At 38.4% G+C, this 14,537-nt stretch overlaps 1 protein-coding gene across 1 annotated transcript in view; it reads left to right on the top strand.

Annotated features, from left to right (window-relative positions):
- Nucleotides 1-13,027, top strand: part of LOC121443490 (mediator of RNA polymerase II transcription subunit 14-like) — a 94,213-nt gene extending 81,186 nt beyond the window's left edge. The window contains exons 24-31 of the mRNA XM_041645233.1: nucleotides 2,227-2,358; nucleotides 4,152-4,334; nucleotides 5,155-5,390; nucleotides 6,897-7,076; nucleotides 7,525-7,632; nucleotides 9,748-9,873; nucleotides 10,195-10,387; nucleotides 12,905-13,027. Of these exons, the coding sequence (XP_041501167.1) occupies nucleotides 2,227-2,358; nucleotides 4,152-4,334; nucleotides 5,155-5,390; nucleotides 6,897-7,076; nucleotides 7,525-7,632; nucleotides 9,748-9,873; nucleotides 10,195-10,387; nucleotides 12,905-12,978 (1,232 nt within the window). The 3' untranslated portion in view covers nucleotides 12,979-13,027. The remainder of the gene's footprint in view (nucleotides 1-2,226; nucleotides 2,359-4,151; nucleotides 4,335-5,154; nucleotides 5,391-6,896; nucleotides 7,077-7,524; nucleotides 7,633-9,747; nucleotides 9,874-10,194; nucleotides 10,388-12,904) is intronic.
- The last annotated feature ends 1,510 nt before the right edge of the window (nucleotides 13,028-14,537 follow it).

Raw genomic sequence — 14,537 nt, 5'->3', positions numbered from 1 at the left:
GACCTGAAGGGTGGGTTAGAGCAGGCCAGATGCAAGGACATAGACAATGTGGGTATTCTAGGAAGACCACACCATGTGTGTGGGAACCTGAGGTCCCAGAGGACATTGTCCTGAATGGCCAGAAAATGAAGAAGCAGGGCCTTTTCTAAAAGCTTCGTCTTTATTGTATCAGCCATCCATATTTGGACTATACTAGGGCCACAAAAGGGCTCGGTTTTCTTAACAGAGAAGAACTAGTTTCAGTGCTACAGAGGGAAGTTTTCTTAACTTTATGATTGTGAAAGTCCTGAAGATTTCCAAATCTAAGTGTGTGGTAGCCAGTTGGCTCTATGGAGGCCTGAAGCTTACCAAAGTTTCTTGGACCATAGCTTGAAGATTTGCCCAGGGCCATTAGAACCTTAGTGGGTGGGAGAGCTTAGGTCCTATGAATACCAGAGAGGCACAGCTGGGGAGGAGGTAGGCAATTAGAGACCCAGAACCCTAGGGGAGTGTGTCTCTAGGAAGGGGGAGGTTGTTGCATAGGAGGAAGGGGAAATTTTTTGATTGATTATAGTAGTAGGCAGGTATACAGTGCTTGCTGTGAATATGCCAAGCCCTATTCTAAGCACTTTATTCATTTAATCCTCACAGCAAATTTATGGCATAGGTTCCATTAACCAAGGCATGGAGAAGTTAAGTCACTTGTCAGATCATACAGCTAAATAGGTAAATATACAGGTTAATCAAGTTGACTGACATATTTATTGAGTATGAGATAGTATTATACAACATAAAATGAAATCATCTTATATTATCATAAAGAGTTTGAAATCTGCTAATATTGAGTAATAATATAGCAAGTATTTATATGTTGAGTTTTTCATAGTTTTAATAGTTATAGTTCTCCCTTTCAGAACCCTCAAAGTTAATATCAGTCCCATGGCTTTAAGTGCCTGTCTCCCAGCTTTTGTATATGTTTTAGACCTCATCCTGGAACTATTCACTTGCACCTAATATTTAGTGGATTGCCACAACACTTTATGGCTGAAACCAAGTTCGTGGTTTCCTAGACCTGAGTCATGATCCTTGCATAGGCACCCTAGTTCAGGAAGGGGCAACCCCTTCTGTCATCATGTTAGCCAGGCTGTAGCTATCAGAGACATGTAGAACACTTTTTGCTTTTATACCCACATTGAGTTATTTACCAAATACTGTTGACTACCCTTTGTGTTCAACCCCAAATTCAAGCACCTTGCAGCACCTCAGCCATCCTTCAGTCACCTTTGCAGCTAGTTGCAGTCAGAGTGAACCTCCTGGAACAGAAGTTAGTTAATGGCTTCTACTCCAGATGCTATTGGTTACCCAACATCTGAGGCAAACCAAATATCTTTAGAGTGGCCTACAAGTCCATATGTGATCTGGAACAGAACTTACCTCTAAACTGCTCGCTCTGTCTGTCTGTCTTTACCCCAGACAGGGTTTCTCTGTGTAACAGCTCTGACTGTTTGGAATCTGTCCTCTTGTAGACCAGGCTGGCCTTGAACTCACAAAGATCCATCTGCCTCTGCCTCCCAAATACTGGGATTACAGGCGTTTCCCACCACTGTCTGGCCTGTCATCTCCTCTTATGCCACCCTTCTTTACTCTTTCCTAGCACCCTGGTCCCTGCCCTACTACACAAACTATCCTTTCTTTGGGGCCTTTAGAGTGGCTCATCTGTTTTGCCTGGGTTATCTTATTCCCTGTGCTATGTCTTGCATTTTCTTTTTGTCTGGTTCTCGTGCCCCTTTAGAGTCTTGACCTCTGCCACAACAAAGAATTGTTCCTTTCCTTTGCACTGGTTTTCTCCACAGCACTTGCTGTTACCTTATAGATTTTTCATGCTAATTTTACTAGAATACATACTCCATGAGGGCAGAATTGCTTCTTACGTTAACTATGTCTTCCATGCCTAGAATAGTGCCTGGCAAAAAGCTGATAAACTCACCTACTTGTTGACTAAGTACATGACTAAAAAGTGTTTTGACACAATTTCTTTTCAGTTGGTGAGTATGAGAGTTATAACATGGACCCGTGGACTTGAACTTTCTTGCAATAGTGAAGTCTTTCCAATTTTCCTTCATGTTATTTATGGGACCTTTTCTGCTTGTCTCTATAGTCTCTAGGGAGATTTTTTTAACCTGTGGTCCTTGGACAGGACATAATATGTGTCCTGTGAGATCATCTGTAATTATTTTCCTTTATTAGGAAATCTGCATGCTGCCAGCTCCCCCAGTGGGGCCTTGCGAGCCCCATCACCAGCGTCATTTGTTCCAACTCCTCCCCCATCCTCGCATGGAATCTCAATAGGACCAGGGGCCAGTTTTGCTAGTCCACATGGTGAGTCCATACACAGAAATCGCTGTAGCATTTAGAGCTTTATATAAAAGTAATTTTTGTTAAATCAAATTTCTTATTGAAAAATTAGTATTTATTTATTGAGAAATAGCAAAAATGACATGGACAAAAATAGACATTTTTCTTAATTTTTCCACACAGAGGCACTGACTGGTTGGTCTGTGACTGTCTTCTCTCTTTCCTTGCTCTATCCTTCCTGTCACCTGCTGTCTGCTGATTGGACTTTCTATATCTTTCTGTCCTTGCTCTCGAGCTATTTTGGCTTGTCCTCCTCTCAGATAGTTCCCCCTATCTGGTTACCTTACCATATGAATTGTTTTGAAACTTAAATTTTCAACTTGAAATAAATTTATTTTGAATGGATGCAAATAAAGATCAGGTGGAGATAGTCAGTGAAATGTCCCCTTTCTGTTTGTTGTCATTTTGTTTGTTATACAAGATCTCACTGTATAGCTCGGGCTGACTTTTAAATCACAGCAAACCCACATCCCACTGCTAGCCCCAACCCCATCTGTCTCCCAAGTGCTATGAGTAAAAGCATAGGACAGGACACCTGACTCAAATGTTTTCATTTCGCCAGCCATCTTATCTCTTTTCTCAGAGGCATATATACTATAGCTAACTATTGTCCTATATTATATCTATTTTGAATGTTTCTATTTTTTCCCATAATTTAAAATGGTACCATATATACTCACATCCATGATGATTGCCTTAGGTAAGTTCCTAAACATGTCATTCAGATTGTAACACATTTGAGAAATTCTAAAGCTTTTGCAACATAGGGCTAATTGCTCACCTGAAAGGCTATACCAATTTCCTGTAGTATTGTTGGGGCAATGTCTATTGTCCTGCGACATTACCAACATGGTATATTAAGATTTTCTAAAAATTTTGCCATATGCCAGGTGAAAAATGGTGTTTTATTATTGGATATACATTTCTTGACTGTTATTTAAATTTCACTTACTTAACTCAAGCTTACTTTTCGAATACCCATTTGTCTGTAGTGTCTCTTATTTTATTCCCACCAATTTATATACACCTTGTCTACTTTTTTGTGTTGTTTTACTTATTTGTAAGACTTCCTTTTTTATAAGTCAAGATTATTTATTTTATCAGTGTATCATTTGGTGACAAAAGAATATAAACAGTATGTTAAAGGTGTTTTTGGTATAGTTTAAAATATCAAATTGCTAAGGAATCCACTGCTTTCAAAGCTTGATTCTCAGTTCTATTTCTTCATCAGTGTGGCCTTCACTGAATAAAGAAATTGTGTAGTTTCCCTCTCTCATCCTTTTCTCAGTAGAATGGAAACATAATTTGCCAGGGCTGGTCTTCCTTTCAGTGGAACTTGATATTTCTTTATGTTTTCGGAAGCTTGTTTGAAACTAATTTATCCTTTTCATTTTTCCAAGTCTTTAGTCCAGTTTGAAAGTACATAAACTCTAGCTGGTATAGTGCTGCATGCTTTAATTTTGGCACTTGGGAGGCAGGGGCAGGTGGATTTCTGTGAATTCAAGACCATCCTGGTCTATATAGTGAATTCCAGTCTAGCCAGGGCTATTCAAAGATAACTGTGTCTTAAAAAACAAACACACAGAAAGTACACAAGCACCACAAAATTGAGACTTAGGTGTAATGTGTTTAGAGACATCAAGCTTTAGTGAAAGATAGATATAATGGCTCACTATTTGAGACTATGACTGTTGTCACATACTTTGAGGACATTAAAATACATATTTTGAGAATCATCTGTTTGCTTTTTTCTCTAGGAACCCTTGACCCTAGTTCTCCATACACTATGGTGTCACCAAGTGGACGAGCAGGAACCTGGCCTGGGTCTCCTCAAGTGTCTGGACCCTCACCAGCAACCCGTTTGCCTGGAATGTCACCAGCCAACCCCTCTCTACATTCTCCTGTTCCAGATGCTTCTCATTCCCCCCGAGCTGGCACAAGTAAGTGTTGCCAGCATTATGTTCTTCTAAAGCATTACCAATAGATGATTTCTGTCATTTTGTCCTGGCATAAAGTCACAGTGTATTTCTCAAATGAGGATTTCCAAACCTTAAACTGTAAATCAGTTCACAGTATTAATTAGCAAAGTGAGGGAAAATGTAGTAAGAAAAAGGGTTGTCTCCAGAAGTCTTAGGAGGTGAGTCCCAGCAACTCTGTCATGACTGTTAATTTTTGTCTACACTATTGAACCATAAAAGATACCTTGTTAACCAACAAAACTATAGAAATTAAGAGAATTTTACAAATATATATTCTTACTTTTGTTACATAATTTTAGTGTTTAAAAAAACAATGCTTTGTTGGCTTATGATTCTGTACTTTGAGACTCTACTCAGCTTACTTGTGTGTCTGCAGTAGGAGACCTAACATAGCTTCAGTTGACATGACTTCTCTGTGCTCTTTGTGGTCTCACACTTGATCATGGCTGTTTTACACAGTGGGTAGAAGTTAGAGGAAAGCACACAAGGTCCTGTACCTAGTTGAGCATCCCTTCCATGGTGATATGTTTGGCCAAATGCAGGCAGATTCCAGGTTGAGCAGATCCCACTTCCTTGAAAGAGTTCCTGCAGGGTCATGTTGTAAGGAGCTTGGAAACAATCAGGAGAATCATGGCAGCTGATTGTTATCTGATGACTGACATAAGATTCCTTGGTGACCAGAAGTAGAGTCCTGAATTCATCATCTGTGATGAAGACAAAACAGACAATAATGGGATAGTGTGCATTTGCAAATGAAATTATTTGTTTTCCTTTCCAAAAGGTTCCCAGACAATGCCAACCAACATGCCTCCACCTCGCAAACTACCTCAGCGCTCCTGGGCAGCATCCATACCCACCATCCTCACTCATAGTGCCTTGAACATCTTACTATTACCCTCTCCAACTCCGGGCCTTGTGCCTGGCCTGGCAGGCAGTTATCTTTGTTCCCCACTTGAGAGATTCCTTGGATCTGTCATCATGAGACGACACCTTCAAAGAATTATTCAACAGGAAACGGTACTAGTGCTATGTGACTTTCTAAATGGTCCTTTTCAAAGGGACAATAAAGTCTTTGTGAGAGACACTCAGTCACTTTCTTAACCATTTTGTTAGTATTATATATACTTCACTTCGTTGCCTAGCATTAAAGATGAACCCCATCATTTTCTATTCTTAGGTTGGAGAGTTTTCCAGTTTTACTGTTCTGTGTTTTCTAGATAATGTGGCTAACCCTGACCTGGGAATAGGTTATAATATTGCAAGGAACCAACGCACACCGGGTCTGACCTTGCACATACAAATGACTATTTGATCTCTGGAGTACCTTTGTAGGCAGACTGACTTTGAAGCTGAGTCTTCATCAAAATCAACATGTTGGTCATAGATGTTAGGGTTCAGTTTTAAAAAGTACATGAGCAATTAGATTTGTTTAAAAGCCTTGTAGAGACATGGTGATAACCTTATGGTTACCCTATGGTGATAACCTTAAGAGATAGGTCGATACTGAGAGCAGTAATTCTATAGTCTGGCTGCTAAGTTTCCTGGGTTGTGCTCTGATGTAGATAGTATGTACCTGACTGGTAACACTTGTGGGCATTCATAGTGCTCCAAGTAAAGCCTTAGGATATTACTTTGGTATTCGGTGTGTTCTTAATTTATAGTTACCATTATTGCCAGAATCTATGTGCATTAATGAAGTATCCAAGCTGATCACTATTTATAATATCTACTATACGGTTGCTTGAAAGCCATTTCACAATCTTATAGTCATTTCATTTATTTATTTATTTATTTATTTATTTATTTATTTTCTCATGACAGGGTTCTCTGTAGCTTTGGAGCCTGTTCTGGAACTAGCTCTTGTAGATCAGGCTCTCCTCGAACCCACAGAGATCTGCCTGCCTCTGCCTCCTGAGTGCTGGGATTAAAGGCATGCGCCACCATCACCCAGCTTTATAATCAGATCTTGAAAAAAAAATCTAAAAAAATATTTTAAGAAATTGTTGCCTTGTTTGGATTATATAAAATAGTGTGTTTCATTTGATTTTTTATTTTTAATTGTATTTTATGAGTGTTTTTAACCTTCATGTTTGTGTACTAGATGTACACAGTGCACATGGAGGCCCAAAGAAGGCATCAGATATCCCTAGAACTATACTTAGAGTTGTGAGGCACCATGTGGGTGCTGGGAAGTGAATCTACATCCTCAAGAAAAGTAGTTTCTGCTTTGATATTTTTCATATGTGGCCATGATCTACTTTGATTAAACTCTCTCTCTTTGCCTTCTCTTGTCACTGTATCCCTTCCCAATATTAACATACATTGAATAAATTAACATTCAGCTTTAGCAATAATACGAGCTGTGGTGCAGCCTGAGTTCTGCTACTTATGGCCCCTCTAATGTTGGACTCTGTGACTCTCATCTGGCTAGCCTGGACCAACTTAGTTGGTTTTCTGTTGTGACAGTTCTGTCAACAATATGCTTGTCTTTCCCTGTTGATTTGCTTCATCCTTGTTTTGCAGTTGCAACTGATCAATTCCAATGAACCTGGTGTAATCATGTTCAAGACAGATGCCCTGAAATGCAGAGTAGCTCTTAGTCCCAAAACCAACCAGACCCTTCAGCTAAAAGTAACACCTGAAAATGCAGGACAGTGGAAACCTGATGAGCTTCAAGTTTTGGAGAAATTCTTCGAAACAAGAGTATGTGTTTTCTTTTTTTTTTAAATTTATTTGTTTTATGTATATGAGTGCTCTATCAGTATGTATGTCTTTATGCCAGAAGAGGGCATCAGATCCCATTATAGATGGTTGTGAGCCACGGTGTGGTTGCTAAGAATTGAACTCTTAACCACTGATTCATCTGTCCATCCCTGAGTATGTTTTGGTGTTTTTGTTTTGTTTTGTTTCAAGACAGGGTTTCTCTGTAGTTTTGGGAGCCTGTCCTGGAAATAGCTCTTGTAGACCAGGCTGGCCTTGAACTCACATAGATATGCTTGGCTCTGCCTCCCGAGTGTTGGCATTAAAGGTGTGTGCCACCATCCCCCAGCCTGAGTATGTGTTTTTTAATGCATGCTTGTAATTTAAGTCAGTGAACCAGAAAAGTCAAAGTAGAATGAAGAGTAAGGTGATTTCTTTTTCCCCCTCATAGGTTGCAGGACCACCATTTAAAGCCAACACACTTATAGCCTTCGCCAAGCTGCTGGGAGCACCAACACACATCCTCCGCGACTGTGTGCATATTATGAAGTTGGAGCTGGTGAGTTACTGAGAAACAAAAGCTTTTCTGATGCAGAGAAGTGTTTATTCTTGCTCACTTATTTTGTTTATTTTTGATTTTTTTCTCTTAAAATTTGTTTTTTTTTTAATAGACTGGCCTCAAATTCATAGTTACTCACCAGCCGCTAAAAAGGTTTTTAAAGGCTTAAATTGAATTAAATTCTTAATTTTGACTTAAAATTTGATGTGACAAGATGACACAATTCTGCTGTGTCATTTGAATTCAGGACAAGGTGATAGATTGAGGAATTACCCAATAACCACTCTCCATCCATTCTCTGTTCAAGCAGAGTTCCCAGTAACTAACTCTTCTTGCAGAGATGGTCTTATGAGAAGTGGAAATGTCTTGCTCCTATACTATTATGTACTTGTATCTATTTTTATTATAAAATATTTTATATTTATTTAATAGCTGTGAAATATAGATATATAGATGTCACTTTGATAGATCCTAGTAAATTTTCCTCTGTAGAGGTTCACCAGTTTCTAGTCCCACAAGCACACCAAGCTCAGTTATCAATTTTTTTCTTCTCTTTTTATATTTCTACCTTTGGTAGTCTCAGCTATTTTTTCTATTATTTTTTTATTTTGAAAATTTACTTATTTTTATGGGATGTTTGCTTGCATGTGTGTCTGTGTGCCATATAAGTGCCCTAGGATACCTGAAAGGAATGTCAGATTCTCTGGGACTAGAGTTATAGATGATTATGAGCCAAAGCCAGGTCCTCTGAAGTGGAGCCAATTCTCTTAATTACTGACCCTAGCACCATTATTTATTTTTTTAATTTATTTATTTTTTGAAATCTCAATTGTGTCTGTGTTGGTCTGCGTCTGGGTTTGTGCATGTTAGAGTAGTGCCCATTGAAGCCAAAAGAGGTCATTCAATTTCCTGGATTTGGTTGTGAGTTGTGACATGGGTGCTGGGCACTAAACTTGTGTCCTCTGCAAGAACAAAAAGCTCTCTTAACCTCTGAGCCATCTCTCTAACCCAAGATTTATTTTCATTTGATTTAGTATGGGTATATATGTATAGCTATCTATATGCCATATGTGTGTGGGTGTAGGCATGGGCAGAGGCCAAAAGAGAGGGCATTGGATCCCTTTAAGCTGAGTGGAAAGTTAGTTTGATCCATCCCACATAAGTGCTAGGAACTGAACTTGCTTCCTCTGGAAGACCAGTATGCACTCTTACCTGCTGAGCCATCTTCTAGCCCCATACTGTGGGTATTACTTAAAATTATTTAGTTTGAACCCCGGTGATAGTTGATTAATTATTCTCTCAATCTCCCAGTCTTTGATCTTGATATTTATTTCTGGTGGTGATTTGATTAGCCTAATACCTCCCTTATTTCTGTTCACATTTTACTATCAGGATTGGGGAGGAAGTTTTTTGGTTTTGTTTTTTTTAATTTTTGTATTAACATTTGCCTTTTGATGTGGTAGTCTGTAACAGACCTTGTATGGGATGTCAGAAAGATGTCTGAGATTTTGAAGGAGTAATATCTGTCTGCAAAAGCACCAGTGAATTATCCTTCTAAACCATTGACACTATTTGCCTAGTTTGTCTAAGGAAGCAGTTAGAAACAGGATTTGGAAATCTAATGGACCCCAGTCAATGAGAGCCTTAAGTGTCATGTGTTAGACTTAATTGTGGGAGGGAGCAGCATAAGTCATAGCGTCACTCAGCATTTGTGAGCATGATTAGAGCCTCACTCAAGATGTGGAACTGATAGTAGCTGTAAGCATGTACCCAAAGAGTAAGCCACTGGGATTGCTAGGGGTTCAAGGAAGAAGCAGTGAAGCCCTGAGCTTTGTTGGCTTCTTTGAAAACAGTGAAACAAAAGGAGCTAGATGTTTAGAAGCTGAAGTATTAGCCTTGGGAATAGTAATAAAGCGTTCAGGAATGAATGAGAACAGAGCACACAAATTTACACCCAAGTTTTCGTTAGTGACTTTATATATATTCTTTTAAGAAAGTGCATGCTGTCTGAATGATTGAATAGAATGTGGAAGTCCTACCTCCTCAGACTCCAGACCAGATGTGATTTTAAATGTTAACAGGAGTTTTGTCATAATCTCTCCCCTCTCACAACAGTTCCCAGACCAAGCAATCCAGCTAAAATGGAATGTTCAGTTTTGCCTCACCATCCCTCCCAGCGCACCACCAATTGCACCTCCTGGGACACCAGCTGTGGTGTTGAAATCCAAAATGCTGTTTTTTGTAAGTAACACCTGACATCATCTGTGCATGTGCAGAGTTTCTGAGGAAACAGCCATGTGAAAGTAATAAAACAATTTGTTGTGTTAGCGGTTATTGCCCACTGTAAGACTATATTTCTTCACTGTTCCCTTAGTAACAACAGAAATGTATTCAAGTTAGTAATTGTGAGACAATCGTAATACTCAGTTGTTTGTCACTTTTTTATCTTATTTAATTTTTTTGTATTTGCTGTATCTTAATCTGAAAGTAAATGATAGTACCTCACACCAATTAAGACAAATATTTGATTTTCTGTTTTTTATTTTCTTTGTGTGTCTACAGCTTCAGCTAACTCAGAAAACATCAGTCCCTCCCCAAGAACCTGTTAGTATAATAGTTCCAATAATTTATGACATGGCTTCAGGTACCACCCAGCAGGCAGACATTCCCAGACAGCAGAACTCTTCTGTTGCTGCGCCCATGATGGTCAGCAACATTCTGAAGAGGTTTGCAGAGATGAACCCACCACGACAAGGTACATGAGCAGTAGATAGTATTTTATTGCGTATATGTTATAAGGATTCCTTTGAGAGAGACCTGCCTCTGCTTTCCTCCTCTTTTCCCTCCTTCCCTCCTCTGCACCCCAATCCTAGTACTAGCGCTCTGTTGCCATGGCCTTCTTAGTGTCTGCTTGTCGCTTTCTTTCTTTCTCACTGGTTCTTCATTTTTGTCCATTTCTTTGCTGCCTGAACTTCATTTTTGTTAGCAATTTACTATTGAGACTGAGCCGATTGCTAATGCCAGAAGCTTGTATTTATAGCACACATTGCCACAAAGCCCTAGGTTAGGATGATAGATTTTCTGTGGCTGTGAATTCCTGCCTTGCCGTTAATACCTGCCACTCTGTACATCACAAAGTTGAAATGCATGCTGGTTTCTCATACTTAATGGTTCGATCATGAACAAAATACTATTATTAAAAGTTGTGTATCTTCTAAATGTTTTGTGAAGAATAAAAGCTGATACAAATGGCATCACTGCTTTTTGGGCTTCTTATGTAAGTGTCAGGTGGGTGCAAGTGAGCCTTTTCCCTGAGTGCACAATGAAGCTCTGAGACTGGACATTTCCGGGAAAAAAAAAAAACAGAGTGTTTCTTGAAAGATAAATAAGGTTGCTTCGATGCTGGAGTAGCCCACACTTAACATGTGACTCCTGGCAATACCTAATTTGGGGTTCTAAAATATGAAGCTCAGCAAAGAGAACTTTTATTTTTTTTTCATTTCTAATACTTAGAAAATTTAAATGGATGTTCACTCATGTCTAATGCTAAGGAAGTCCTCTTTATCCCTTGCTAACACGATTATGGTAAACAAGGAAAAAGCTGTTCTCTGAAACATTTTTATGTATCACAGTATGAAAAGTTTTAGGGATCCTGAGGAAAATGAGGTTTTTTTTTTTTAACTGTTTGTTCCCCACACATACCTGGGTAAGTTCTTGCTTCAGTTTCTAAGGAATACACTGGGCAATAGAGAGCGGTATGCTTCATTCGTTATAGTACTTTTACTTCTGACACTTCTCTGCTTTCATTCTTTGACCTATCTCTTCAGCTGAAAATAAGTCCTCTAGTAGAACTCTGATAAGCACAATTCCTTCATATAGACATGACTATTATCATTTTTATGTATTATATCTTCTGGAATTTAAAAATTATAAGGGAAATGTTTTGATCCTACTATGATCAAGCAGATTTTTTGGCCTATCAATGGAAGTGTGCATGCATATGCCTGTGCACACGCGCACGCATTCATGCACACACATGCCCGCACACACGCACCTACCTCAGTTCTTTAAGAAGTTGGTAAGGTATTGTATTGTGGGAGTGCTTTCTTTTTTTCTTTTGTTCCTTTTTTGGCTGGACAAACCTTTGGATTTCTTTTATCCTTTTGTTCTGTACCTTCATTTTCCAATGTTTGGAGCAAAGGCTCTCAGTGACTTGCATAGAGTCAGTGTGTCCTGCCCCTTGACAGAAGGCCATCATTCATACAAGGGCTTCTTCAGTTTTCCCCTTTTCAGCTGTGGTAGTGTAAAAAACATGTTCTAGTGGGAAAGATCCGGTTTGTTTTATAATATTTAAGTATTTGCAATATTTCATAAGAACTAAGCAGCAGAGAGGAAGTTGAGAGGATGAGGTATCAGTGGTGACTCTACAAATCGAATATTTAGATTTTTGGTATGTAATACTTAGGCTTCCTTGCCCATCTCACATTGAAGAGCTTTGAAGAAAGATCCCAGCTTAGTCCAGTGCTTTACACCTATAATCTCAGCACTTGGAGGCTGAAGCAGGAGGATTTTGAGTTCCAAGTCGGTCTGGGTTACATAGTGAGATTATTGTCTCATAGCAACCAAAAAGGAAAGAAAAGGGGAAAAAATAACTTTTAAGTATAAATAGACCTTTTCTTCCTTAAAAAAAACAAAACAACCCACTTTATTTTTGTATTTAATTGACTTCAGTCTTAATCTATAACTTTAGAAAATGAAAGTGTTCAGTTTCGTAGCTAGAGTAGTGCTTGGTAACCACAAAATACACGTTCCCATTGTCACAGAATGTTCTATTGGACACTATTCCTATGACCTATTGGAGGCATTCTCATCTGGCCTTTCAATGCAGTATTAGGAGGACATCACCGATGTTATAAGCAATGCATAAATATAATTTAGAACTTGTCATTAAATCCAAAACGCATAAGCATTCTACAGTGTTCAATTTTAAAGTCTTATCCACTGTGACACTTTCTATGCACTGACGGCATCTCTTTCTCTCTGTTTAAACTTGACACTTGCCCCAGATTTCTTCCTGAGCAAAAAGCAAAACCCCACTCAAATATAATACGCTAGTCCACACCAGATCTCATCGCCTAAAAATCTGAGTAGTTTGAAATACATAGTCCTTTATTTCAAATTCCTAACTGATTTTAATCAACCCTCCCCTCACCGGTGTGTTAACGTCTCTCCTGTACTGCGAATAGCTAATGACCATTTTTCTCTGTTGCAGGTGAATGCACAATATTTGCAGCTGTTCGTGATTTAATGGCTAATCTTACACTGCCCCCTGGTGGGCGTCCATAGACACTATTTTTAAACCAGGAAGGCTGACAAATGAAAAACAACACACACACAAAAAAAGGCTGAATTCAGCCTTCAATTTTTAAAAGGAAAAGGACTTTTAAAAAAATAAATAAATAAATAAAAACCTTAAGAGCTAAATATTCTAAACTGGCAAAACTTTTCAGGGTGCACTTCTTTCATCAAAAAGACCATCAATCTTTTGTATAGTGAACTTGTATAGTCTGTTTAAATGCGACACATTTCAAACTAGGTAACAAATCAGTGTCCGCTTGCCAGTAATAGATTTAATATTCTGTTTTATACTATAAAGTAATGAAAATGCCAAACTTGTTTATTTAATTGTTTTCTTATGTTTTGGGTATAATGGTCTTTTTTGATTTTTGAGGGTTTTTTTTTTTTGTTTTTTTAAGGCAGGTCTGTCATTTTTGAATACTGTAAAACTGTGACAAGCTTTCTATTGAAGTTGTATTTTAATATGACTGCTTTGAATCCTTACACAGAAATGTTTTGGGAGCTGTTAAACATATCCCAAAGAAGCAATATTGAATAAAACTAGGATGTAAAAGAGACACTCACTGGTGTGTGTAAGCTCTCTAGAGTTTTTAGGGCCTCCCTTCATCTTTAACCTGGTGGGGCCAGTCACTTTTTTAAATTACGTATGTCTGAAATTTGACCAAAAACATTTTTTGTTTTAAGGTTAATGTAGTTTCTTCAGACATTCCTAACTGGTGATAACATTTAGCACCTTGGTTGTTTTTCAGTATAGGATTTGGGTAAAATGAAAGAACTTTGTCTTTGAAAAGAGACAGTAAGTGATTTATAATGATCAAGGATCTCAAATAATACAGTTATTCTCATGTGTGAAGAAATGGGAACCTTTTTGTTAGGAAAATGTCATGTAAAGGATACTTCTGCATACAGCATTAACTAGGAAGCAAAGAACTTGAATGCTCTAGTTTGCATGAAGTTTCAGTGACATTTCTTTATCTTCTTACCTTCCCCAACACAATTGGGATTGTTCTGAGCAATCTCAATTTAATCAATTGTCAGCAAAGCAATAGGATATTTTGCTGGACACAACCTGGTCCAGTCCACAGTGCAGGGCCTGTCTAGGGTCCAGTGGAGTTTCTGGCACTGGTACCTCTCAATAGGATTTCTTTCTAGAGTACTATACTGTCTCTTACAGCCAGTCAGGACTTTTTAAGCTTTGATGAATATTATCTGATTCAAATGTCTTCTGATAACTTGATGTGTTATTTGGAGCAGTTTTTTTTGTTTTTGTTTTATGTGTTTTAATGATAATCATGCTGAGTTATATCTAGCCAATATAATTAGTCCTAGATGAAATTTTAGATGTTTGTCTGATTCCATTTGAAGATGATTAATTGAGATTCTAGAACTATAACCATCAGATTCTGGTTTTAAGCATCTCACTGCAACTGTATCATATATGCTCAACTTTGCTTGAATCTTCGTTTCCAGTCAGAGTTGAGGCCTTCTTTGTCTTCTGTGTTTCATTTTTGCCTTCATCTCCTGCTTTTCACCCAACTCTGACACTT

This window comes from Microtus oregoni, unplaced genomic scaffold, assembly GCF_018167655.1.
Source record: "Microtus oregoni isolate MIOR12 unplaced genomic scaffold, Mior012 000108F_ref0000382, whole genome shotgun sequence".
Taxonomy (NCBI): domain Eukaryota; kingdom Metazoa; phylum Chordata; class Mammalia; order Rodentia; family Cricetidae; genus Microtus; species Microtus oregoni.
The sequence above is the reverse complement of the archived record's forward strand: the minus strand, read 5'-3'. Positions and strand labels throughout refer to the sequence as shown.